Here is a 24,916-nt window from a genome sequence, read left to right on the forward strand (position 1 = left end):
AAGGCTGAGAATGATTGAATTTAAATTCCAATGTAATATTCAGCCACACAATTTATGAATTAGAAAGTGAGATTAATTCTTATCTATAATTTATGTGACAGGAATGGCAATCAATACTCTCATGTGGCATCATAAGGAATGACCATTATTTCTCATGGCACAGTGGAGAAAAATGTGGATGATATGCAAAGGAAATGGGATCTGACTTAACTCCTATTTGCTCTGAGACACCTCTTGATCATAGTCCCCTAAAGTAAGTCCCCTTACTTTGACATAGATCATTTTCCCCTTGAAATCAGACTATTTTTCAAATGATAGAAATTCGTTTCTTTGATGACTAAAAGAGCCTAACATAGAATAGGCTATCAAATATTGAGATAATAGAGTCAGGAGCTGTAAAATGCCTTTATTTTTCAAATAAGCAAGAAGACAAGTAGCCAATTAATCAATAAATAAATATTTATTAAGTACCTACTATGTTCCAAGCATTCTAGAAGGTTCTAAAGAATTCAAAGACAAAATGAAACATGAAAGATAGTGCACTTGAAAAAAATCTCTGCTATAAATCAAGAGCCAGTTCCCATGATGGACTTACATAAAGTAATATTTTTCCTACAGTTTTCGCAGATTTATCAGAGCATTTATTTAACCTAGTAGCCTGTGAATTTTTTCATAATATTTTAACAACTTTATATAAATATAATTGATTTTTTGAAGTAATCTTTTGTTATATATTTTCCATTTAAAAACATTATTTTTAAGAGGTCTACAGTTTTCATTAGACTTCCCAAAAGGTTCAGAACAAAGTTAAGAATTTCAGCTATGCAAATTGTTTATCAACACACCCTCTCCCTACAGAACAAGAAATCCCATTCCATTCCATTCCATTCAGCAAGGATTTATGAAACCTCCATCTTCCAGACTTAGTATCTTGCTTGGTAGCAGGCCAAATGGTTTCCATTTACAAAACAGTAGGACTGTCTTTGTTATTTTTGTTGTAAAAGATGAAATCTGTATAATTATAGATTTTCTCCCCCTTTCAGGCAGCAAATGGTTACATACAATGCAACAAGAAACAGTGTTTATAATCTTAAATTTTTTATAAAGTCACCCAGGTATAAGCTAACCAAAATAAATAGTCTGATTACAGATGTTGTCGATTATGTTTGTTACCTTGTTTTACCCCATTTCTTGTGCAATTCATAAATTTCTTTAGAATGTACTCCGGAGAAAATATATTTCTAACCCAAAACAGACACTTAAATGGGCATGCCAGACTAATAATAACAATAATATAAAAATAATAATAAACACTACTACTAAACTATACCATACTACTGTTTAATTAGTCTGTCTTCGAATCACCTTAAAATATCATCCAATTTCCCTGACAGGAGTTTGAGATTGTACCCTCTAGAGAGTACATAAGGAAGAACGAACCTTCCCAAATTTCTGATAAAAATCTTCCTCTGCACGGGTCAGTGCCTCCTCATCGATGTAGACAGCAGGCCTTTTGGACATGAGGAAGTACTGCACCTTCCTCAGATTCCAGCCCATCACATATTTGAGCCAGCCACACACAGCAGCTGTCGATCTGCCAACTCCAGCATTGCAGTGGACGTAGACTGTATGTCCGTTCTCCAGCAGGCTGTGGAGAAGACAGACCGCCTGAGGCAACATCTGCACTCTGCCTAGGATTGAGAAAGCAAGGCACATACACATTAGGAACAAAACCTGAATATCACAGCTAATAATAACTTGTCTCCTGCACCGTGAAATCAGAATGCTATGCAAGGTGAGATAGGGAGAAGACAGCTTGTTTCCTTGCAAGGGTTGTTTGCTTGTTTTTATTTTTTCTTTTAAAGAAAAGGTAATAGTTTTCCAACATAGGTCAACTCAAAAACAATGGAACAATACCAGCAAAAATCTTCATTCCATGTTACTGTTTCTTCTCACCACTACCCCGTTACTTCCATTTCTGGGCAAATGTCACTCAAAAGGAAAAGTTAACAAATACCTCAGGGTGGACACAGCTTTTTTTTTTTTCTTGACATGGATTATAGCTGTCTAGTAGCATTACCACAGACTAAGCAGAGGATTATTTTATTTCAAAAAGAACCTCTCATCTAACTGCACCACAATTTCATTTCATTTACATGTCCTTCCAAAAACATTTTGTTCCACAATATTAATATCAATTCTTAACCCATTTCGATCACATAATAGAATTAGTTCAGAGGATTTAAAGAAATTGGTTGAGTACATTTAGCTTATGTTCATTTGAATTTATGATTTGGACTGCATAACATGGATACATAGCAGCATAATATACTGACTTGGAATCAAGATTCAAATTCCACCTTTAACAGTATGTGCTTCTGGGCAAGTGATCTAACTTATCATCATATAATGCAAGAGTATTATATGTCAGGGGCTTTTAAATCAGTTATGTTAACATTTAATGTAACATTTAATTTCTTTCTAAACATTTCAAAGTAAGCCAAATGTATACCATCAGAAATGTCAATAAAGCTAGATATCAAAGAGAGTATTAGATACAACACAGAAAGAAGAAAATCAGTAGAAGAAATCAGTATCATCGGATATAATATTCAACAGAAAGGGATAAATAAAATTTGTGGTCCCAGATGAATAAATATGTGTAATAAGTAATGTGAACTAGAGAAATATAGGAAGATAAATTCACCTATATAACTATCACTGAGACTTATTGAGATTGAAATCATGACTACAATGCATCTGTAAATGTAATCTCATGAAAGTCCAGGAAGCAAAGAAGGAGAAAAATAATGCTGTATAGATTTATAGAATTTTAGAAGTTAAAAGAACCAAAGAAAACTTTCACTGTATCCATGGACCAAGTGGAGGAGGAAACAGAATATGATAGTATGATGAAAATATCCTATAGATCATTTGGACAGAAGGAAGAAATGGATAATGAACTCAGCAAACAGATTTCTGAAGCATGACAACACAATGATGGAGGATTTCATGTATCCAGATTTTTATTGGAGGTCTTTTTGTGTTAAAGCAGAGCAGCTGATAAATTCTTATCTTACCTTAATAATTTTATTCTTCAAAAAAGAGAAAATGAGTTGGATTACTAGTTTTGATTTGACCCTGATTAACAAGGAAGAAATGATTGTTAAAATAGAAACCTTAACAGGAAAAGACCACTTCTCTTTACAGTTTGTGAAAATCAAATATCTTCTTGTGTTAATAACTCTAATTCAACTCATTTATTATCCATATTTTGTACATCTCTATGTGAATATTATGTAAAAAAGTAACACTTCATATTTATTTACATTTCCCCTAATAGAATATAAGCTCCTTGAGGGCAAATGCTACTTCATTTTTGCCTTTATGTTCCTATCACTTTGCACAGAATTTTATAGATATTAGGCATTTAATAAATGTCTAGTATGTGTGTATGTGTATACCATAATTGCTGCAAGGCAATTTTTTTTACACCTCTCTAATCCCACTCATCACAGTGGTTATTTCAAACCTTTTCATACCTCCCTTAAACCTACAGTGGTACCTTTATCTCATACTTCACTGAAGTCGCACCAAAGGCCAAGGTCTCCCACTGCATCTAGGGCCATCTCCAATACTCCTGATCTCTGTCTTTTCACTGGACCCAGATGGCTCTGGAGGGGAAGATGAGGCAGGTGACTTTGCAAAGCCCTCCCTCACTTAAATCCAATTCACTTACATGTCATGGCTTTACCTCCCTGATATCATGGTCCTCTTCAGAAATGAAAGACAAATAACAACATACTTCACTGAATAAAAAAATACCATTCTCCAAGAGCTCCCTTACCTCTTCCTCAACCCAAACCCCACCTTATGCAAAAGACCTTCCCTGGTCTCCCTCTACCTTCCCCACCCCTTGCTAGTTCCTTCTCTCTTTGATTACCTCCCTTTTACACTATAAATATCTTGTTTGTACACTGCTTTTTATATTGTCTCCTCCCATTGGAATCTTGAACTCTTGATATCAGGAAGTGTCTTTCTCTCTATTTCCTCACTGGTCATTATTGCTACATCTCCACATTCCCTCTGCTTAAAGGTTCAGAGTTGGCCATAGACATGAAAGGAAAGAGAAAGGGAAAGGGGAAGGGGAGAGGAAAAGGAAAGGGGAGAGAAAGAGGAAGGGAAAGGAGAAGGGGAGAGGGGGAGGAAAGGAGAAGGGAGAAGGGAAAGAGGAAAGGGGAAGAAGAAGGAGAAAGGGGAGGGAGCAGGGAAAGGGAGAAGGGAGAAGGGGAAGGGGGAGGGGAAAGAGGAAAGGAAAAGAGGAAGTAGGAGGGGGAAGGGAAAAAGGGAAGAGGAAGGGAAAGAGGAAGGGGGAAGGGGAAAGAGGAAGGAGAAAGAGGAAAGGGGAAGGAGAAGGGGAAAAGGGAAGAAGAAAGGGGAAAGAGAAAGAGGGAGAAAAGGAAGGAGGGAAGGAAGAAAGGGAGGAAAACTTTCTTACTTTAACAAACTCTAGTGGTTATCTGGTTAAACCTGGTGATGCATCCAGATTTGTTCTCTGATCCTAAACCCAACTGGCCTATTCTCAATCATACTTAGATATGCCCCATACCTGGCTAAGAGTGGAATGATGAGATTTTGAAAGGGGAGAGAGATGATTTGTTTTGAGGAACTATAGATTATGAGTCCTTCAAAGAAGGAGCTGTCTTTTTCCTCTCTTTGTATCCCCACCACAGAGCACGTATAGCAGTTTAATAAATGTTTATGTGTGTACAATTTAACTTCTTTTCAGGGATGGGAGTTGTGAATATATATATGTACAGACATTGGTTTGCTTGGTATCACACTTCACAGTTTTTTATATATGCCTCCTTCTTGTACTTCTCTACACACTAAATGTTTTTGTTTGGTTGGTTCATAATAAAAAAAAAAAAAAAAAAAAAAAAAAAAAGATTTTTAAAAGAGGTAGTACCAGAGCAGGGTGGTACAACCAGGGATCAGCATGAAGGCATGGAGAGATACTAAATAAGGAGAGAAAGGTATCAAAGAAAAATTTCATCTTCTTTGCATTTTTGCCAAAGACTGGCTCTGGAAGGATCAATTCTGCCTCCTCCCCACATGATAGAGATGCATATACATGTTTATATGAATTTACATTTCTTTCAGTAAAATGTATGGGGGGGGGGGAAGGTCAGGTGTGACTTTGTTGATATATTTTATTCATGTATTCCTTTTTTTTTCCCCTGAAACACTCAAAATGTAATGTAGACACACTCCCTAGAGTCCCAGGCACTTCCTGGTAGTCACTTTAACAGACTCTTGGCATATTCTGAATGTCAAAAGTTCAACATCTGACCTCACCTCAATCCTTTACTAAGGCCCATTAACTGTTCCCAGAAATTAGCCCGGGCATCTGTTGCCATGCTACAAATTAGCATCATAATAAGAGTGGTTTCCTTGCAAAATATAAACTGAATTTGGAGGAAGAGTTTTGAAGTAGTCAGCAGGTTTGGGAGCTTTTTATTGTTAGAATAAAATAACATCCTGGGGAAAAAACAACACTTAAACATCTTCTCTGCCTACAACAAAGCATACACAAGTAACAATCGATTGTACAATTGATTTTAACAGCTCAGTGACAACTAGTGGTGACAGTCTAGCCTAACAACTGTCTTCTGTCTTATACCTCATCTGACAGCATTATGCTACAGCTCAAAACACTTCCACATAGATTTTTCTCTAGGGCTCTAAAAATATTCAGCTGGATTAATCTATATGTTCATATGCTCATCCTGTGAGCCTCATAGGCTGATTGATTTATTGATAAAACATCCCATTGGGATGCAGGAATGGTTATTAACCCTTTGACTGTCTATTCTAGGAAAAGTCTGGCTCAGTAGAAAACCCTTTAGTCTTAAGGAGCTATGCAGTTCATTCTATTACAAATAATAGAATAATAGTTGCTAAGGAGTTCCTTAGATCCCAAAATTCAAGCTTAGGCTTAAAAAACTATCTAGTCCAAGCCCCTGATTTTACAGAAGAGGCTGGGAAATTTTAAGGGACTTGCCCAAGTTTACACAGGTAGCAAGTGGTAAAACTAGGGTTTGACTCCAAATATTGATGTCCAAAAATCAGTACTCTTTTGATTGCCCCTACTTCTCTCTGAAAATGTCATTTTAATAGATTTCAATATGTTCTGTGAGAGGCAGCAGGTCACAAGTGAAAAGAGAGCTACCTCAGAGTAAGAAGATTTTTATATAAATATAAAATGAAGCTGAAAGAAAGCACCCAGGGCATGATGTAGAAGCTCAGAGAAAGACAGCACAGTGGGAAATGAGGAGATTGTTGGCTCATAGCCCTATTTAAATAGAGATTCTGTAGGAGCTCTCTAAAATCCAATCAGAGCAGAAGGAATTTCTGAGGGATGCCTTTCCAGGTTGAGTGTTCTTGTAGGATAAAGAGCTTTCTTGGACATGATGAAAAAATGCTAATTGGCATAGTCTGGTTGCCTCAGGTTAACACCATGCATCTCTTTAACCCTAAAAAATATTTACATAAAAATCAGCAAGGGATAGGAATGTTCAGTTTTAATTCAAGTCTCTCCTAAATCATATAAAAATGATCAATTAAGCCAATAAGGACAGGTCAATAGTGCACATGAGCCCATGCATGGTTTGGGTTGGAATAAAAGGATATGACACAAGGAAGGTCATTAGCAGTATTCTTTGAAGCTTCATTGTACCGTTTAGTAATTACATTATAGAATCCAAATCATAAGCAAAGGCTGAACTTCCAAACTGCTCAACTATAAAAGTGATTGTCCACTTCATATCTTTACAATTTAGCTTCCAATGTGACCATTCAAATGAAACTACTCTCTCCAAAATTATCAATTATCTCAAAGTTACCAAAGATCTGATAAGTGCCAAATTTGATGGTCTTTTCTCTGCCCTTATCTTTTTCCACTTATTCCTTGTATCTGACAGTATAACTTCTCTGGGTTTTTGTGATATCACGCTCTCTTGTTCAATCACTTCTTCATTGCTTCCTCTTTTGAGTGCGTTCCAAAGTTCTATCCTGGGCTCTCTTCTATTTTCCCTCCTCTAATTATATTCTCCCACTCTCTGTCTCTGTCTCTTTGTCTGTCTGTGTCTGTCTGTCTGTCTGTCTGTCTGTCTCTCTCTCTCTCTCTCTCTCTCTTTCTATCTCTCTCTCTCCCCGTCTCTCTGTATATCTCTGTCTCTACTTCTGTGTCTCTCTCTGTCTCTATTTTTATCTATCTGTCTTTCTTTTTTTCTCTCTCTGCCTCTCTACATCACCAACTGAATATTTAACATTTCATACTGAATATCCCAGGGGCCCTTTAAATTCAATATGTCTAAAATTGAACCATCATCTATACTAAGTCCTCCCCTCTTCCAAATTTCCTTATTTCAGTCAAATATCCCCTTATCCTTCCAGTGACTCAAGCATTATTCTTGAATCCTCCCTTCCCTCATCCCATTTATCTAGTCAGCTGCCAAATCTTGATCTTTCTATCTGTACAACACATCTTGCATCTGATCCCTTCCCTTCACTGACATAACTATCACTTTGGTTCATACCCCTTTTACCCATCACTTAGATATTTCAACAATCTCCTCATTTATATCTCTGCCTGGTATAAAATGGATTTCTGTCCATCTTATATACTGCAGATAAAGTAATTTTCCTCAAGTGTAGATCTGATCAAATGACTCTCCTACTCAATCATCTCTACCGGAATAGAAAACTATTGCTTCTTTGGATAAAATATAAATTCTTGTTTAGTTTAAATCCCTTTATAAATTGTCCTAAACTTATTATTGGATAATACTGCTCTTCCCACATTGCTCTTCATCCAAACTGCCCTTCTCTCTGTTCCTCAGACATAACTTCCTACTACCTATCTTTGGGCCTTTTGCCCTATCCATGGTGCCTACCTGGAATGTACCCTGAAAAAAGTACTCTGTTTCAAAGATTCCCTTCTTCCTTTAAATGCAGCTCAGATACAATCATCTACATGAACCTAATACTCCCAACTTCACTCAAACCACCTGGTATTTAACTAATTTTAATGAGTTTTTATTTATATTTATACTATACATATTTCTTATGTGTACCTCATTAAAATGTCAGCTCATTGTTAAGTATAGATTAATTCATTCTTTGTAATTGTCAGTAATTAGCACAATATCTGGTATGCAACAGGTGTATAGTAAATTCTTGCTGACTGAATGAATGATTTAATGATAGAAAGCAATGGTTCCATTGCTCAAATGCTCTTTTATCTATTTATTGAAAATTGTTGCTGGGGTTTTGGTGGCTTGAGGTTCTCATGCTTCTTTTTTGTTTTGTTTTGTTGTATCTCCACTGTCTAGCATATAGGAGATGCTTAATAAAAACATGTTAATGAATGGATTATGTAAGACAAACTAAGTGTGGATTGGGAAAATATAGCTCCACAAAAATTATGTTTTACACAACATCTCCATACAAATATCCTCGAAAGTTAAAATGCCTCATTCCAAAAAAGCCAGCTCTAGTCCTAAATAGGCAATATAAAACAATGGAACACTAAAGGAGACTAGCATTACTCTAGTCTATAGTCAGACTGGAAGGTCCAACCTGGTTTTGGGAAGGGAAGGGAACAGTTCACTCTCACCATAAAGAATATATCACATTCTAAAAGAGTATCACAACTAATTTAACATCACAACCACAACCAATGGGTTTCCTAGAAGAATGATTAAAGCTTGAACTGGGGACCACTGAGGAAGAAATTGGACTAGATAACTTTTCAAATCCTAAGTAGAAAATTCTGCAATTCAGAAAACAAAACTAAACTAAACTAAACCAAACCCCTAATAGCACTTCTTACATTAATGCTTTGCACAATACAAGATACTAATTATACTTCCAGGATTCCCTAAATTCAGTCATTGTTCTGAACACTGCCAGGTCAGGATTAGCAAATGCAATGTGATTAGGAAGAACCATGGTCGGAGAATTAGAATTTTAAAATCTCAAACCAAATAACAATTTCAAATTTGAAGGATTTTAAATTTTATGCCTGCATACAGAAAAAACAGGATGATAAAGAATGACTGCTTGCATAGATAATAATATGCAGTTGTAATAATATACATATCCATCAGTCTATCTGGGTTAGATATTACAAAAGGACATGGATCTGGGCCCAGAATTGAGATGGAAAAGAGCAGGCTATACAGCCACTGAAAAACTGCAAAGATCTTTTAATGACTTTAAGTTTCTCATGAAATAAAATTTAGTCTTAATATAATTATTCTTCTGATGATATTATAAGGCTGCCAGTAAAAGATTATTATACTCTCTGAAAAAATGAATTTGAGAACCACAATAAATAAAGGGTTTTTGTTTTGTTGTGTTGTTTTTTTGGAGGGGAGAGTGGTGATGGCAAGTGAAAGTCCAAGGAATTATGCAGAAGTGTCAAGAACTTCATCAGAAAGATGCATGATTAGATTTTTAAAAATGTATTGGTCACATAAGAAAAGTGAAAGACAACTTAAAGACAAGCTAGGTGCACAGCTTTCAATGTCAAGAATAAAAGAAAGGAATCAGGTAGATCTTTCTGTGGGAGTATAAACGGCGGTGTATGGATGATAATTGCACAGTATCAGAACAGTATGGATGACTTATAAGTTGTATTGTTGGAGAAAATGCTCACATCAATGAAATTATAGAGTAATTGGAGCGTTAGATATCAAATATGAGAAAACCAGTCTTCCCTAAAATACAAGTAAACAAAACTGAGAATATATGTTTATTCAAATTTATAAGAAAGTAATGGATAGATATTATGACCTTGGAAAACTACTTTTTAAAAACAATAAATTTATCAGGAATCAATTTCATTGGTTATAATCATGAAAACAGAATACAAATTTTATTAAGTAAACAGAATACAAAGTACTTAATAAAATTGTGTAGCTAAATCTAAAATAGAATTTTGCTTCATTTGTGAAGTATGCATTTCCAAGGATTTCTTTAAAACATTTAGCAGAGAAGCAATCATCAGAATCATTACCTTCAGTGCTCATGTCTGTTGTAGGCATCCATACATAGACCATTCCTTCTTCTTTATAGAGCTTAATCATAGTCTCTGGGGTCATAGGCTCTGGGTAGCGGTTGCAACCTGATGAATTCTGCATTATATCCCATTCAGTCTGAAAATTCATTACTGCCGTCACTCCTAATTCATGCTTCAGTTTAATTGTTATATGTTCCAACTGTCGAGGGCAGCTTCCTAACCAGATATTTGGGAGAATTCTAGAATTTAAAAAGAGAGATAGGTATTATTGTGATTTAATGTGATAAGGAATACACAAGGCATTACATTAAAACTTTAGTTAACAAGAATTCTCCGAAAATGAACCATTTTAGCTTTCTGGTTAAAGGGCTCCCCTGCTTCAGATGGGTAAGTTGCCTTATAGATTTTCCCTACATTTTCTAATAATTATACTAAGCTTATTTCTACTTCAAGGCTGTTTTTTAAATGCAGTTTCTGCTGACGTTTCTATAACTCCTTAACAATAATATCATCTTTTAAAAGATGGAGGGAGCACAAAGGGAAATTGAATTCTAGATTAGATTCTCATTTAACAGAGACAAACTGGTAACTGGATTAGAAATGATGAGAATTTTATTAAAAATGGCCATTTTCTTCTAGAGTATATGATACTCTCCTAGAGTATCTATTTCTAGAGAATACTGTACTAGAGTATATGATAAAATAAAGGAAAGATGAACAGAGTCTGATATGTACCCTATATTTTGGAAAAGCCGATTTCAAAAGCTAAAGAGAAAGGATAGATCAGATTCAATACACCAAAATTCTGCAAGAGAAATAAGGCCGAGAGACCTGAAATTCTGAAAACACAAAGTGAAACCATTTCAATGACTATGAAAATTGCAAAGCATTTAAGAAATCAATGAAGATGAATACCAATCACACCAACAAATTTACATTTTTAAGCCATAGGTATAGAAGGTGGAAGCAAGAGTAAGTAGGTAACTGAAGATGTATGCAAAAGCATGTCATGGTTGTAAGAATAATATCCAGAGACTTTCAAAATGTGCTGAGGCTGATAAGGAAAACTAAACAAACAACTAAACTAAAAACTAAAAACCTAAATTAAAATATATACATACATACATACATGTATGTATGTATATATATTTAGCTACATTAAGGAAAATAGAATGATCAAAATAGGGATATAATTCCTTAGGATAAACAGAATAATGGGAGCAATTCAGTGGTGTAATGGATAGAGTGCCAGCTCTAAAGTCACGAAAATGTAAGTTTAAATCCTCTCTGATTCTCACCAGTTCAATAATGCTAGACAAGTCACAAGTTGTTTCCCTCAGTTTCCTTATCTGCAAAATGAGGATAATAAATAGTTATCTACTTTCTAGAATTGTTAAAAGGCTAAAATGAGATAATTGTAAAGTATTTAGCACAATATTTGGCACATAATAATAATAATAATAATAGTAATAAGAACGATAATGTTTATTAACTGACTATAGAGAAAAGACACAGCTGCCCAGATTTTTTTTTCTTCTTTATCTCTATCAGAAAGAATGATTTTTGAGCCAAAAAGAATAAAACAAAAATAGCTGATAGGGAATTAACCACCAAGTTAAATATAAGTACTTAGCTTAGAACATAAATTCAAATTGCTAGAACCAAATAAGTAGGCCCATCCTTGGGTATTGAAAGAACTAGTAGTTAAGATTGCTGAGCTATTTTACTGAAAGTAAGGAAATGAAAGATCTTGGAGAAGAGAAGTAGCACGGGCATTCAGAATGTTGTCCTGAGTTTTTAAAAGAAAAGAATGGAGACTACAAATTATAGGCCAATAGCCTAGACTTCAATTCTTGGGAAGATTATAATGAACTTATTAAAATTTGACTGGAGAACATCTCAAAAGAATATGATGATTATGAAGAATTACCATAGCTTCAGCAAGAACATATCATACCAAATCACCTTTCTTTCCTTTTTTTTTTTTTAACAATTACTAAATTAACACATTAGTGAGATGCTAAAAGTAAAATTCACTTAATTTTCAACAATATATTTAATCAAATATCCCCTAGTATTTTTATAGAAAAGACTGGGAACTGTGGGCTAGTTAACAGAGAAAAATAGATGGATTCAGAATTGGCTGAATGAATGAACTCAGTTATTAATGATTCGATGTTTTTATGGAAGCTGGTGGTCAATGAAGGGCCCTCAGGATTTGTGCTTTGTTTTATGAGGTTTAACAGTTTTGTCAAAAAGATGCAGATACAGGAATTGATGACATTCTTATCAGATTTATAAAAGATGAAAGTGAAGAGAGTTATCTAACATAATAGATAACAGAAAGATATAAAAAGTTAAAGATTAAATATGAATAAAAAGAATAATAAAAGAATAATTTTTCTTTTATAAAGAATATAATAAAAAGAAAGGCACTCAGGCCTTTTAAAACAACCTGCTTTTTAAGTAGAAGATGAGATGAGTATGGTTAGATAGCAGTTTATATGACAAAGATCTAGGAATTTTAGTGAATTTCAAATTCAGTTATGATATGATGGCCCAAAATACAATGGTATGGTGGGCTATATTGAGAAAAAATGTTTTGGAAATAAGGAAGTAAGATCCCACTGCATTCTGCCCTGCGTACAACATCTGGGATACTGTGTTTAGTTCTAAGGGTCACAATTTAAAGAAGAACATTGATAACATGGAGAAAATTTCAAGGATAGCCACTGGGATGGTGAAGGCTTTTAATTAATAACATATAGTGACCAAATGATGAAGGTGATAATGTTTTATTTATAGAAGACTTTGAATATAACATTTGTCTTGAAGCATTTTAAGAGTTACTATAGAAAAGGGTTAGTTTTGTTCTCCCCAACCCTCCAGGGACAGAACTAAGAGTAATATATTGAAGTTATACACACAAAAAAAGGGCAAATTGAGGCTGAGAAAAAATTCTAATACTAGTTATCTGTAGGTGAAATAGTCTTCCTTGAGAGTTTTCCTCTTGAAGCAGATTCTGAATGATCACTTCACAAGATCATGGGATTGTAGACTTAGAAATGGCAGGGACATTTGAGGTCACCTATACCAACCTATTGATTTTATAACTGAGGAAAGTAAAACTCAGAAAAGTTAAATGACTTGTTCACAGTATACTCAGGTCTTCTGATTCCAACTCTACTGCACTATATTACTTGTTAGGTAATGGGAAGTGCTTTTTTTTAGGTACAAATTAAATCAGATTTATGATTCTAAGATTCTGGTATATTTAATTCCTATCCATTTAATAAGTCCCAGTAAAGAAGCCTGAGACAGGGCCTCTTTCACCCTGGTAGCAGATCTCAAATTTAAAAGAAAGGTAAAACAATGAGCAAAAAACAACCAAAAAGGAATCTGACCATAGAAAGTTATACACAAGACACAAACTCAGAAGAGGACAACAATGTCAAACAACCATGGGCAAAACCCCAAAGTAAAACAAGAACTAAGGACTATTCTAATTTTCATTTCTCTAGGCAGTAATAATTTAAGCATTTTAATGTGATTATATATGTTAGAATAATTTTTAGGTACCATCTTACACCTATCAGATTGGCTAATATGACAGAAAAGAAGAGGTACTAATGCTGGAGGGGATGTGGAAAATTTGGGTCATGAATGCATTGTTAGTAAAGTTATATACTGATCCAACAATTGTGGAGAATAATTTGGAACTAGGCCAAAAATCCTATAAAACTGTGCCTACTCTATTGGATCTGTATCCAAAGGGACCAAAGGAAAGGGAAAAGAACCTATTTATTTTTTTTAAAATGTAGCAGCTCACAGGCAATTCTTTTGCAGAGGCAAAATGCTAGAGACTGAACCTTCAAACCCCAACCCCTCACCCATTCCCCCTTCCATTCCAGAAACCATGTCCTTGGAAACAAAGAGCTAATGTGATTAAATTCCTGAGACAAGATTATGTGTGTCCCAGGAAATTGGCCCTACCCGCCCAGGACGAGTATGCCCCAGGATGTCAGTCACACCTATGGTCTGACATTCTTTACATTGCAACCCCCCACCCAGAAATCATATAAAACTAGACCCTCTTCATTCAATAAAGCAGAGACATTCACCATCTTAAATCTTGAGTTGCCTCTCTGTCTCTCCGATCCTGTTCCCAGGCACATGTGCCTTACAGACTGTTGTCTTACGGAGCCTTTGCTCCTCCTCGGCCCCGGCTCCACTCGATGACCCACTGTTGATGTCCTGCTGGACAGGACAACTGGCACCCAACGGTGGGGCTCGAAGTGGACCTCGGCCGGACAGATCGCCCCCGGATCGCCCGGAACCCAGGGCCCCCATTCCGCGAGAGAATTCACGGTCTCTACGGAACCCCGCAAGGGAAGAGGTAAGTTTTCGCGACTGTCAATACTATGGGATCGCATTTATCTAAAGAACAAATATTACTTAAAGATCTTAAAGAAAATCTTAAGGAAAGAGGCATAAAAGTAAAAAAGAAGGACCTTATAAAATTCTTTATATACATAGATAAGGTCTGTCCTTGGTTTATTGTAAATGGCCCTGAGATACACCCCGGGAAATGGCAGAAGGTTGGCCGAGACCTAAACAATTTGCTAAAACAAGAAGGGCCGAATGCTGTTCCCGTAAATGTTTTTCCCCTCTGGACATTAATTAATGAAGTCATTGAAGGAGCCTCTAACAACGGCAGGGTTCGGCAATTATTATCCTCCGCTGAATCTTGTCTGGCCCCAATGTCTCGTGCCACATCAGCTGCTTCCATTCCAATTGAAATTCCCAAGATTGAGAATAGAAAGGAAGCAGAATCCCCTCCCTCAGTCATTATAGACCCGCCACCCCCCGCGGACAGTACTCTCACTTGCCGCGTTTTCCCCAATACTTGCAAGTCGACTATACCTGTAACTGAAAATAATGCTCTTAGCGAAGAGGACGCAGCAAAATTAAAGACAGAAGCCGCTGCCTATAATCCCCAAGATATTTACTTTACACAGTCACAAAACTTGCAAACCTCTCAGGGCCCCCTCACCACCCCTGATCTTATGGCAGTTCAGAAAGAACTCACTAAATGCATGTCTGAACTTAGGAAAACCCTTGAAATACAGAGACAATATGTCCAGATGACCCAAGAATTCTCAGCACTACGGGCTTCGCTGCAGAATTCATTGCTGCCCTTAAATTCCCTTTCCCCTAAGGATAATTACAAGGGAGAAATTAAGGTCATTGCTTCTGCCTTAAACACCACCATTTCAATTAAACCTCATCAGCGTTTAGCGCAAGCCGTACCCCTCCCCCTAGATACTTCATACCCAACCATTAGAGCACAAAGGGGAAAATCCACCCCCGGGTCCTCAGATATCTATTGGATACAGACCCTATCACAAGAAAGACCCACCTTAGCTGTTCAGGCAGTATTCTTCCGGGAAGAATCTGCGTTCTTTCTTTGGTCTCACTCTATCTCTAAAGGTGGTGGGGAGGATATCTGTGTTCCGTCTCACCCTACTTCCATTTCAGGTGAAAAGGCTGCTATTTTGATCTAGACACTCCCCTGCCCCTAAAGTCTGTCCTGGAGCAGATGCTTTGCTTGAAGAAACTCCCTCTGTCCAAATCCTTTGGAGAGAGAAAGGCCCTTCCTTTGCATCTCAATGCATTTCTAATCTTTTTTTTCCTGTCACCGGGTAGTCCTGCTCTCCAGCAGGAACTGTTGAGACACGAGAGGAAGTGTCTCTTTAACACCACCCCAGACCAAAGAGTGGTCATGTGGCCGTTCTGGGGACCCCACTCCTTTTGGGGGTCCCAGGCCAGCGCTCTCTTTGCTCTGTTCTGGGGAGATAGCCGGAAAAACGTAAGAGGACCTGTGTTTGAGCCCTTCTCCCATGCCACTGTTAAATGCTATGGAGTCTCTAATGGTCAGGCTGTAGCCACGAGGAGAAAGGGGGTAAATTGGGGTGAGTTTAGAGAATGTCTCTGCCCACGGCAGCTACTCCCTGGACAGGGGTAAGCGGTCTTCCCTTCAGGTTTTGCTCTCCCAGCAAGATTTGGGGGCTTAGATGAGCTGCCCTGCCTTCAAGTTCCAGCGTGGAATCTCCAGAGGAGCCCTCGCCATTCAAGACGCACTGCGCTGGGTAAGATGGCATCTCTTCCTCCCCCACCCTCGTTCTGGCCTTTTCTCCCCCTTCTTCCATGGAGTGGGGAGTGTAGAACTCGAGGCCTGGTTCGGACCTCTCCCATGTGGCTTGGCAACCTGCCGTTTAAATGCTCCTATCCTGTCCCCTTCTTGGGGTTACTGTACAGTGGGGAGATTGGGGACTCAATCTAAATCTTCTCAAATCTCCGGAAAGGTTGTCACCAACGTTTAAAATAGAAGTTTGCTAGCAATTTGGACAAGTGAGCCGCGCCCCTTCCAGACCTTTACCTGGCTCTTAAAGCCGCAGCTTCTAGCCCTCAGGACTGCTCGTCCTATACATTTTACTCAGTTTCCCTGATTTGGTCATCCTGCGTTAACTGTAGAAGCCTCAGAATTACGCTTTTACATGCTCACAAGGCTGTCTACAAAGATGGGATTTTAAACTGCTCTTGTTTTTTTTCTTAGCCTCAGGGCACTACTTAAAACTATTTCTTAGCTGCTTATGGAGAGATAATCTAGGTAAGCCAGGCTAGGCTGTCTTACACTTTCCTACCTAACCCTACAGGTGAGAACTCTTTTGCTCCTAATTTTCTTAGTCCTAAAACCTTTTGCTCTTAGTACCCTCGGTTCTGGTTCTATTCTTTTCTGGATTGGCATTCTATGTCCCTGCCAACAAAGATTTTTTTTTTTTTCCTGGGCTCCAACCCTGGCCAGGTTGCAGCTTCAAGAAAGACCTTTGGAATGATGGCTGGGGAATAAAATTTCAGGTCAAGGCAAATTAAATTCTTTGGAAGATGGCTTTTTATTTCCTTTCTCCCCTCATTCCTTGACTGCAGCAAGAAATGAGTAAATGGGAGAAACTGAAGCCATTTAAGAATTCGGTGAATACCCTTAGGAAAGAAGTCTGTCTTTCCCGTGTGCTTTTCTCATGTTCTCTAGACTTGTTCCCTGTTTTCCCTCCCCATTCTTTGAGATGCTGAGGGACTAAGATGGGATAGTTTACCTTCCTACTTAGATGGTGTGTTTTCTAGAGGTATTGGGTAATTTGTAACTGAGTTATGCCTTAAAATTTGTCATCTCTGTTGGGCAATAAGTTATATGAAGTTTGGTTCAGTTACTTGTGAACTTCAAGATCTGTGTAATGTTAAATTTAAAACTGTCTACTTATATAAGAAAGATAGCTGTATAAGCTGTAAACCCTTTACTGTGATTCTTGAACTAGATTCATCTGAAGTCCTTGATTAATGATAACTGATGATAAAATCCTTTGGGACTGCAGCTAATATTTGCTGGGAGTTTTGAGTTCAGGTGTGACTGCATAGACCAGAAGTAAAACTGCCTTAAGTAACTATTTTAATTTGTGGCCATACTATGGTTGCTGCTAAGCTTTTTACTTCCTGGGGCTAGAGTTTCTTTATCTAAAGGTTTACTTCGCCCAAGTACTTGGGGCCACTCCCACCTTGCCTTTTGAGAAAGATGACCGGCCTTTTACACTGTATGTTGATGGAAGGCAGGGCTAGGCCCCTGACTTGCGGCTCAAATGCCCGGGCTAATTTGAGCTCGCTGGGAGACTCTTGGCAGTCTTGGGGGGATTTGTCGCTCATAGGACGCTGTGAGGCCCTGAGTCATAAACTCTAGGTCTCTGGACAGGTAGGCTTGGCTAGGCCTTCTAGGGTGACTGGAGTCAATTGGCGACAATTGGCGTGTTTGGGTGTTTTTGGAATTTAGATTCCGTCCAAATTCAATGGGTGTGGCCCAGTCCCAGCCAGCCCTCGCGGAGAGAAATGAGAAAAATGATCAGAGAATACCGGTAGATAGTCCCTTGGGAAACAAATTAAGTAATTGGAACAAACTGCCAAAATATAAAGGAAAAAGCAAGAAAAAGATGATAAAGTATTGCTGCTTTGTCTGGGGTGACAAAGACATTGGTGGAGGCACTATTTGGCCTAAATTTGGCTCCCTTGAAGATTGGGTGTGCCAAATACTGAATTTGTGTGTTAATAACAAAGAACCTGTTAATCCAGAGGAGGTTCTATATGCAGGACTATGGCTTTCCGGGGCTTCTATAATGTTGAGTAAGAGTCCAAGTGTAAAGGACACGAAGGAGGAAACTTTAAAGACCCAGCAATGGGACCCATTGTTATCTCTCCCTCCTCCATACTTATCCCCACCCCCAGAAGAAGCCATGGTCTTAGGAAAGGGAAGGTGAGGACTTAATCCCATCAGCTCCTCCGGGGCCCCTCAGGGTACGGGAGGATTTAATTCGATTGACCCCAGCTGGACTCCAAAAAGAGTCATTCTCCTCTTTAAGGAAGGAATTAGATCAAATTCAAAGAGATATCTGAAATTATCCTTTGCCGGGAACTAAAATCCCAAGTCCTAAATTATATCCCTTAAGAGAGGTTCCTTCGGCCCAGGGAGGTATAGGATTTGTGAACGCTCCCCTGGGCACCACAGAAGTCAGGGCCTTTAAGAAGGAAATGAGGTCCTTGATAGAAGACCCCACCGGGCTAACAGAACAGTTTGATCAGTTCATTGGAATTTGTCTCCTAGGACCTAACATGCTTCCTCCCAAACAGCTTGAAGGCGTCTGCAACCACACCATACCTGTCAACCTGACGTGGCAATATGTGGCCGCTCCTGACGGCTCTTATTTTGCCTGCTCTGCTGGCCTTACTGCATTTCTGTCTTTCTCTTCCCTCATATTAATATACACCAGGCCGATGATTTCCTTGATATCTGGGAAAGAAAAAGTACTGGCAATTTCAGGACCAGGAGGGAACCCCTTACTGCATTAACCCTGACCGTCCTCCTTGGCCTCGGAGCGGTAGTAACGGGGACGGGTATAGCCTCCCTTATACAAAATGACAAACAATATTCCCAATTGAGCGCTGCTATAGATAAGGATTTACAGGAATTGCAAGCAGGACTCAAACACCTTAAAGACTCAGTAGCATCCTTAGCTGAAGTCGTCCTGCAAAACAGAAGAGGCTTAGACCTTCTCTTCTTACAACAAGGAGGTCTTTGTGCAGCCCTCAAGGAGGAATGCTGCTTTTATTGGCCTTGTTGAAAACAGCCTACAAAAAGTTAGGGACAGTCTGGAAAAAAGAAAACAGGAAAGAGAAAAAAATGAATCCTGGCATAAGAACTGGTTCTCCACTTCCCCCTTGCTATCCACTCTTCTCCCTAGTATTCTCGGCCCTCTTGTGGGACTCCTTCTCCTCCTTTCTTTTGGCCCTTGGGCCTTTAATAAATTAACCACTTTCGTTAAATCTCAAGTAGATTCTGCTATCACAAAAAGACACATCTTCTATCATCAGTTACGAGACCAAGACACCTTGGAACCTGAAGAGAAGATCAAAACACTCAAATTCACTGAACAGCTCCTGAAACAGACATGGTGTCAACGATTGAGAGACTTGTTGTTCTCATGTTTTAAAAAATCTTGAATGTCATGGAATCTGTATAACACCTGTTTAATTGTACCAATCACTTAAGAATTTTTCCTTTTTGGGAGATTGCCTCCCGTACCTTACATTCTATATAATATGTAATTGCTGCACTCTTTATTGTATATAAGCATATTGAATGTAATCATTTTTTCTGAACTTCGACATCCTCATCCCCCTCACCCCTTTCCACCCCCTCCTCATATCCATACAAGGTCTGGTCTCAGGTATTGCCCCCCCCCTCCCCCGCATTCAGTAGATAAGCTGTGATGGAGCCAATGACGGGATTATTGTGGGCCCGTTTTCCAGAAGCACACCCCGGAAGTTTGATGCTGGGGTGCTGGGACGGAAGCCGCCCACATAGCCTAAGACAGGGGTCCTGCCCTTTTCTGGCCTTTTAAGGTCGGATTACTTGGGTACTGAATATGGATGCCGGCCACATAGCCTAAGACAGGCCCTTCACCTTATCATTTGAAAATACAAAAACGGGGGATATGCTAGAGACTGAACCTTCAAACCCCAACCCCTCACCCATTCCCCCTTCCATTCCAGAAACCATGTCCTTGGAAACAAAGAGCTAATGTGATTAAATTCCTGAGACAAGATTATGTGTGTCCCAGGAAATTGGCCCTACCCGCCCAGGACGAGTATGCCCCAGGATGTCAGCCACACCTATGGTCTGACATTCTTTACATTGTAACCCCCCACCCAGAAATCATATAAAACTAGACCCTCTTCATTCAATAAAGCAGAGACATTCACCATCTTAAATCTTGAGTTGCCTCTCTGTCTCTCCGATCCTGTTCCCAGGCACATGTGCCTTACAGACTGTTGTCTTACGGAGCCTTTGCTCCTCCTCGGCCCCGGCTCCACTCGATGACCCACTGTTGATGTCCTGCTGGACAGGACAGCAAAAAATTGGAAATTAAGGGGATCCTCATCAATTGGGGAATAGCTGAGCAAGTTGTGGTATATGATTGTGATTGAATACAGTTGTGATGAGCAGGATGGTTTCAGCAAAATCTGGCAAGATTTATATGACCTTACACAAAGTACAGTGAGCAGAAATAGAACAATATTGTATGTGGGAAAAAATAAAGGCAAGTAGGGAAAGATAAGTTCAGGAATAGAAGAGAAGGAATGACAGAGAATATTTCTTTTCCCACATAGTTAGAAAGCACAAGTAGAAGTTTACACAAATGAGGATGAAGTCAGAAAAGAGGTGTTACTTGAATTTCATTTTCATGAAGAAGATTGAAGAGATTTAAAAGGAAAGAAAGAAAGTGTTAAGAACCTGTGATTGAAATATGTTAAAACAAGACAAAGACAAGGAGAGAAGAGGAACAAAAGTATCCAATTAAGTACCCTCTATCAGAAGGCATTTTTCTCCTTTATCAAGAGTGAAATAAAAAAACAAAAGTCGTTAAACTTATTAAAAGATTTCCTAAAATGAAAACAACTTAACTTGGCTATTCAGATAGCTAGTTTATAAGTTGGCAACATTTTGATTATTGGATATCACTTTCCCTGAAGCTTTCAAGTTTTAGAATTATTTTATTGCACAAAGAACTATCTAAAATCTATATATTGCCAAGCATTATCAATAAGATACAGATATTTACTTTTTGTCACATATGAATAAAAGTCTTGTCATTTTTCTAAAACTTTTAATAAGGATAGTATGTTATAAAAATTAGTCAATTCTATTTGAAAACTTTCTGTAGGCCTTTTAACAGCCAGTTTCAGGGGCAATGTAAATAACAGATGTGAAACATTGCATATTACAGACTTTTTCAATATGTTGATTGCATTTGCTAAATTTTTCTCTTTCTATTTTTAAACTGTTACAGGGGATGACTCTATTGAGGAATGAAATATGAAATGTAAAAGATGTAAAAAAAAAAAATACAAATTTTAAAAATTTGAGAATGTCCATGGTAATGCAAATAACAAAAATGTAGTCTTTTGCTCTATAAAATCCTTCAATTCTTCCTTAGTCTATCCTTGGTATGACTATCTTTTTGGCATATTCTTGAACATTTTTAAATGAAATAACTTTCCAATTTTTAACATTTTTTATTAAAAGTTTTGAATTCCAGTTTCTATCTCAACTTCTCTCCCTCTCTTCTCCCCTCCCTAAGATGGAAAGCAATCAGATATAGGTGATACGTACACAAATGTGTAAAACATTTCCATATTAGTCATTTTGTACAAGAAGACAAATAAAAGAAATTTTAAAATAGCATGCTTCAATCTGTATTTAATCAATATCAGTTCTTTGGACTTTTCTTGGTCATTTACATTTTTTCATTTTTGAACAATATTGCCATTATTATATACAATGTTCTCCTAGTTCTGTTTACTTCACTATGCATCTAAGCAACTAAAAATTTTCCAGTTGTTTAGCTCAGACTTTATTTGTGTGAAAAGTATTTTATAGTAATGTTCATATAGTTCTTTGTTAGAATTCTTACAAAGTGCTAAGTCAGTGGAATTGTTAGACAATTACTTATCCTATAATAGTGTATGAGCAAATTTCTAAGGCTGCAATAAAAGCTTGGGGTTACCTCCCAGGGAAAGATGAAGGTAAAGCCTTCACAAAAATAGAGCAAGGTCCCAATGAATCCTTTGTGGATTTTGTGGGACGTTTGCAAACAACTGTCACAAGAGAAAATGCAGCTACAGAAATAATGACCAGACATCTGGCTAAGGAAAATGCTAATGAGATTTGCAAAATATGGGGACTACACAAAGATGCTCCTTTAGAGGAAATCATAAAATGCTGTGCCACAGTGGGCACAAATGCTTATTATGCCCAAACTATGATGAACATGGGAAGACAGATTCCCTCTTGGCAAGGGACTTCTAGGGAAAATCGTCGATGTTTTTAGTGTGGAAAACTAGGACATCTGAGGGCCAGTGTAGATATAGAGATAGAGTGAGAGGATAGGGTGAGAGAAGACCTAAAACCCCATGTCCAAAATGCCACAAGGGCTTCCACTGGGCCTCAGAATGTAGATTGACCCAGTGAAATGAAAGGCAGGGCCCAGCTCCAAGATATCAAACAAAAGACAGGAGGGCATGATAGCAGCTGAGGTTACACCCAGAGAGTCTGTAGAAGGTCAGGATTCTTATGTGATCTATCAGCCAAAAAGCAATCACATGGCAGAAAGGGATTACAATTGGGGAGAATACAGGCTTTTTAAATCAACAGGGCAGTGTCCAGTGCAAACAGTTCCAAAGTAATTGCCAGGTAATGAGGAGAGATCTAGAAAGTGGTAAATAGAAGGAACTAGATAGGTTAACTGCCTGGGAAAGAGGGTTTGCTTGTATTTCTACAGATGGAGAAGGAAACAGATGGGTGTCAACAAGCACCTGGAAAGAGATAGAAAAAGAGAAAAATCTGGAAACAAAGGAGAAGACCTAAGAACAAAATCTAACACAAGATTCCCCAACACAAGATGAGACTGTTGCAGGACTTGAAAACCTGCAGGAATCATTGCATTCCTTGAAATGAAAAATTATTGATGAGACTATTGCAGGAATTATTGGATACCTGGCACATGAACTAATGGACAATAGATTCCTTTGGGACTATTTCTAGGACTTACAGACATGTATAAATCCTCATGTTGATTCATGTTATTTGTTACATCACTATTAGTTACTATGTGCTTATGTTACCATGTTACTATGTGCTCATGTAATTAATGTAATTATGTGTAATACCTCCCATATTGATAGATTCATGTATACCTGTTTTAAGAGTGAGCCCCTTCAGAAACCCGCTAACCTGATTTGATTTCCCATTTCCTTTGGTGTTTTCATCTCCCTTCCTGAGAAGTCAGGGAGGTCATGACCATCTATGTTCTAAATCAAAGTGGGAGATGTTAAAATTCTTACAAGGTACTAAGTCAGTGGAATTGATAGAGACAATGGTTGTTCAGCAGGTAACAGTTCTCTAAATGCACTTAGTACTTATTAAGACTTCCACAAGATTGACACCTTTAAGAGATATATATAAGCTAGGAGTCTCAACCAGGATACACTTTGGGAAGCCCACAAGCCCACTCTCAGAGGCAGAGTCAGATTCATTCCAACTTCCACCTTTGTGCTGGTTGGAGACATTCAGAGGACAAGAGGCTGAAGCTGGCAGAGACAAAGGACTAGCAGCAAAAGCTCTCGGAACCAAGGAGAGAGATAGGCCTCTATTAAAATTAATCGGGTCCTGATTGTACTTGGAAGACTACCAGTTTATCCTCTTTATGAATAATGCTTGCTAATAATTTTACATAAATATTACTTATAATTTTAAAATAAAATCCATTTATTCCTATGCATTCTCAGGTTTTTAACAGGAATAGATGCTGGATTTTTCCATAAGCTTCTTCTGCATCTATTGAGATAATCATATGATTTCTGTTGTTTTTATCATTGATATGGTCATTTTTGCTGATAGCTTTCTTGATATTGAACCAGCCCTGTATTCCTGGTATAAATCCCACTTGGTCACAGTGTATGATCCTTATCTTTATGATATTGCCATAGTCTCTTTGCTAGTGTTTTATTATATATTAAATTTTTGCTTCAATATTCATTAGGAAAATTGTTCTATAATTTACTTTCTCTGTGTTGGCTCTCCCTGGTTTAAACATGAGTGCTAGGGCAGCCGAACCAATTAGGTGAATTAAGATATTGGCTGTTAGTCGCACTGCTAAGGCTAGTGGTTGAATAAGCAAGCTAATTGTTTCTATGATAATTAGTTTGGGGATTTCAGCACCATATTTGTGTCATAAAAGAAATTTGATAGGATGTCTTCTCCACCTATATTTTCAAATAGTTTATATTATATTGGGATTAATTATTCTATAAATGTTTAGGAGAATTTACTTGTGCATCCATCTGGTCCTGGAGATTTTTTTCTTTAGGGAATTCGTTGATGGCTTTTTCAATTTCTTTTTCTAAAATTAGGTTATTTAAGTATTTCATTTCTTCTTTTGACAGTCTGAATAACATATTTTTGTAGAAATTTCTTTAGATTGTTAAAGTTATTGCTATTTAGTTGGGCAAAATAGATCCCAACAAATCTACTATCTGCTTCCATTTTATAGGAGAGTTCATTCCATTTATATTTATAGTTATGAAAACCGCATTTCTTTCCATGCTATTTTTTTGCTTTTTTATAATCCCTCTCTCTTTTAAAGCCCACATTTTCCTTCCTCACAAGTG

At 37.7% G+C, this 24,916-nt stretch overlaps 1 protein-coding gene across 1 annotated transcript in view; it reads right to left on the bottom strand.

Annotated features, from left to right (window-relative positions):
- Nucleotides 1–441: 441 nt before the first annotated feature.
- Nucleotides 442–24,916, bottom strand: part of EPM2A (EPM2A glucan phosphatase, laforin) — a 191,437-nt gene continuing 166,962 nt past the window's right edge. The window contains exons 3-4 of the mRNA XM_051997904.1: nt 10,085–10,326; nt 442–1,691 (exon numbers count right to left, since the gene is read on the bottom strand). Of these exons, the coding sequence (XP_051853864.1) occupies nt 1,414–1,691; nt 10,085–10,326 (520 nt within the window). The 3' untranslated portion in view covers nt 442–1,413. The remainder of the gene's footprint in view (nt 1,692–10,084; nt 10,327–24,916) is intronic.

This window comes from Antechinus flavipes, chromosome 4 (genome assembly GCF_016432865.1).
Source record: "Antechinus flavipes isolate AdamAnt ecotype Samford, QLD, Australia chromosome 4, AdamAnt_v2, whole genome shotgun sequence".
Classification (NCBI taxonomy): Eukaryota; Metazoa; Chordata; class Mammalia; order Dasyuromorphia; family Dasyuridae; genus Antechinus; species Antechinus flavipes.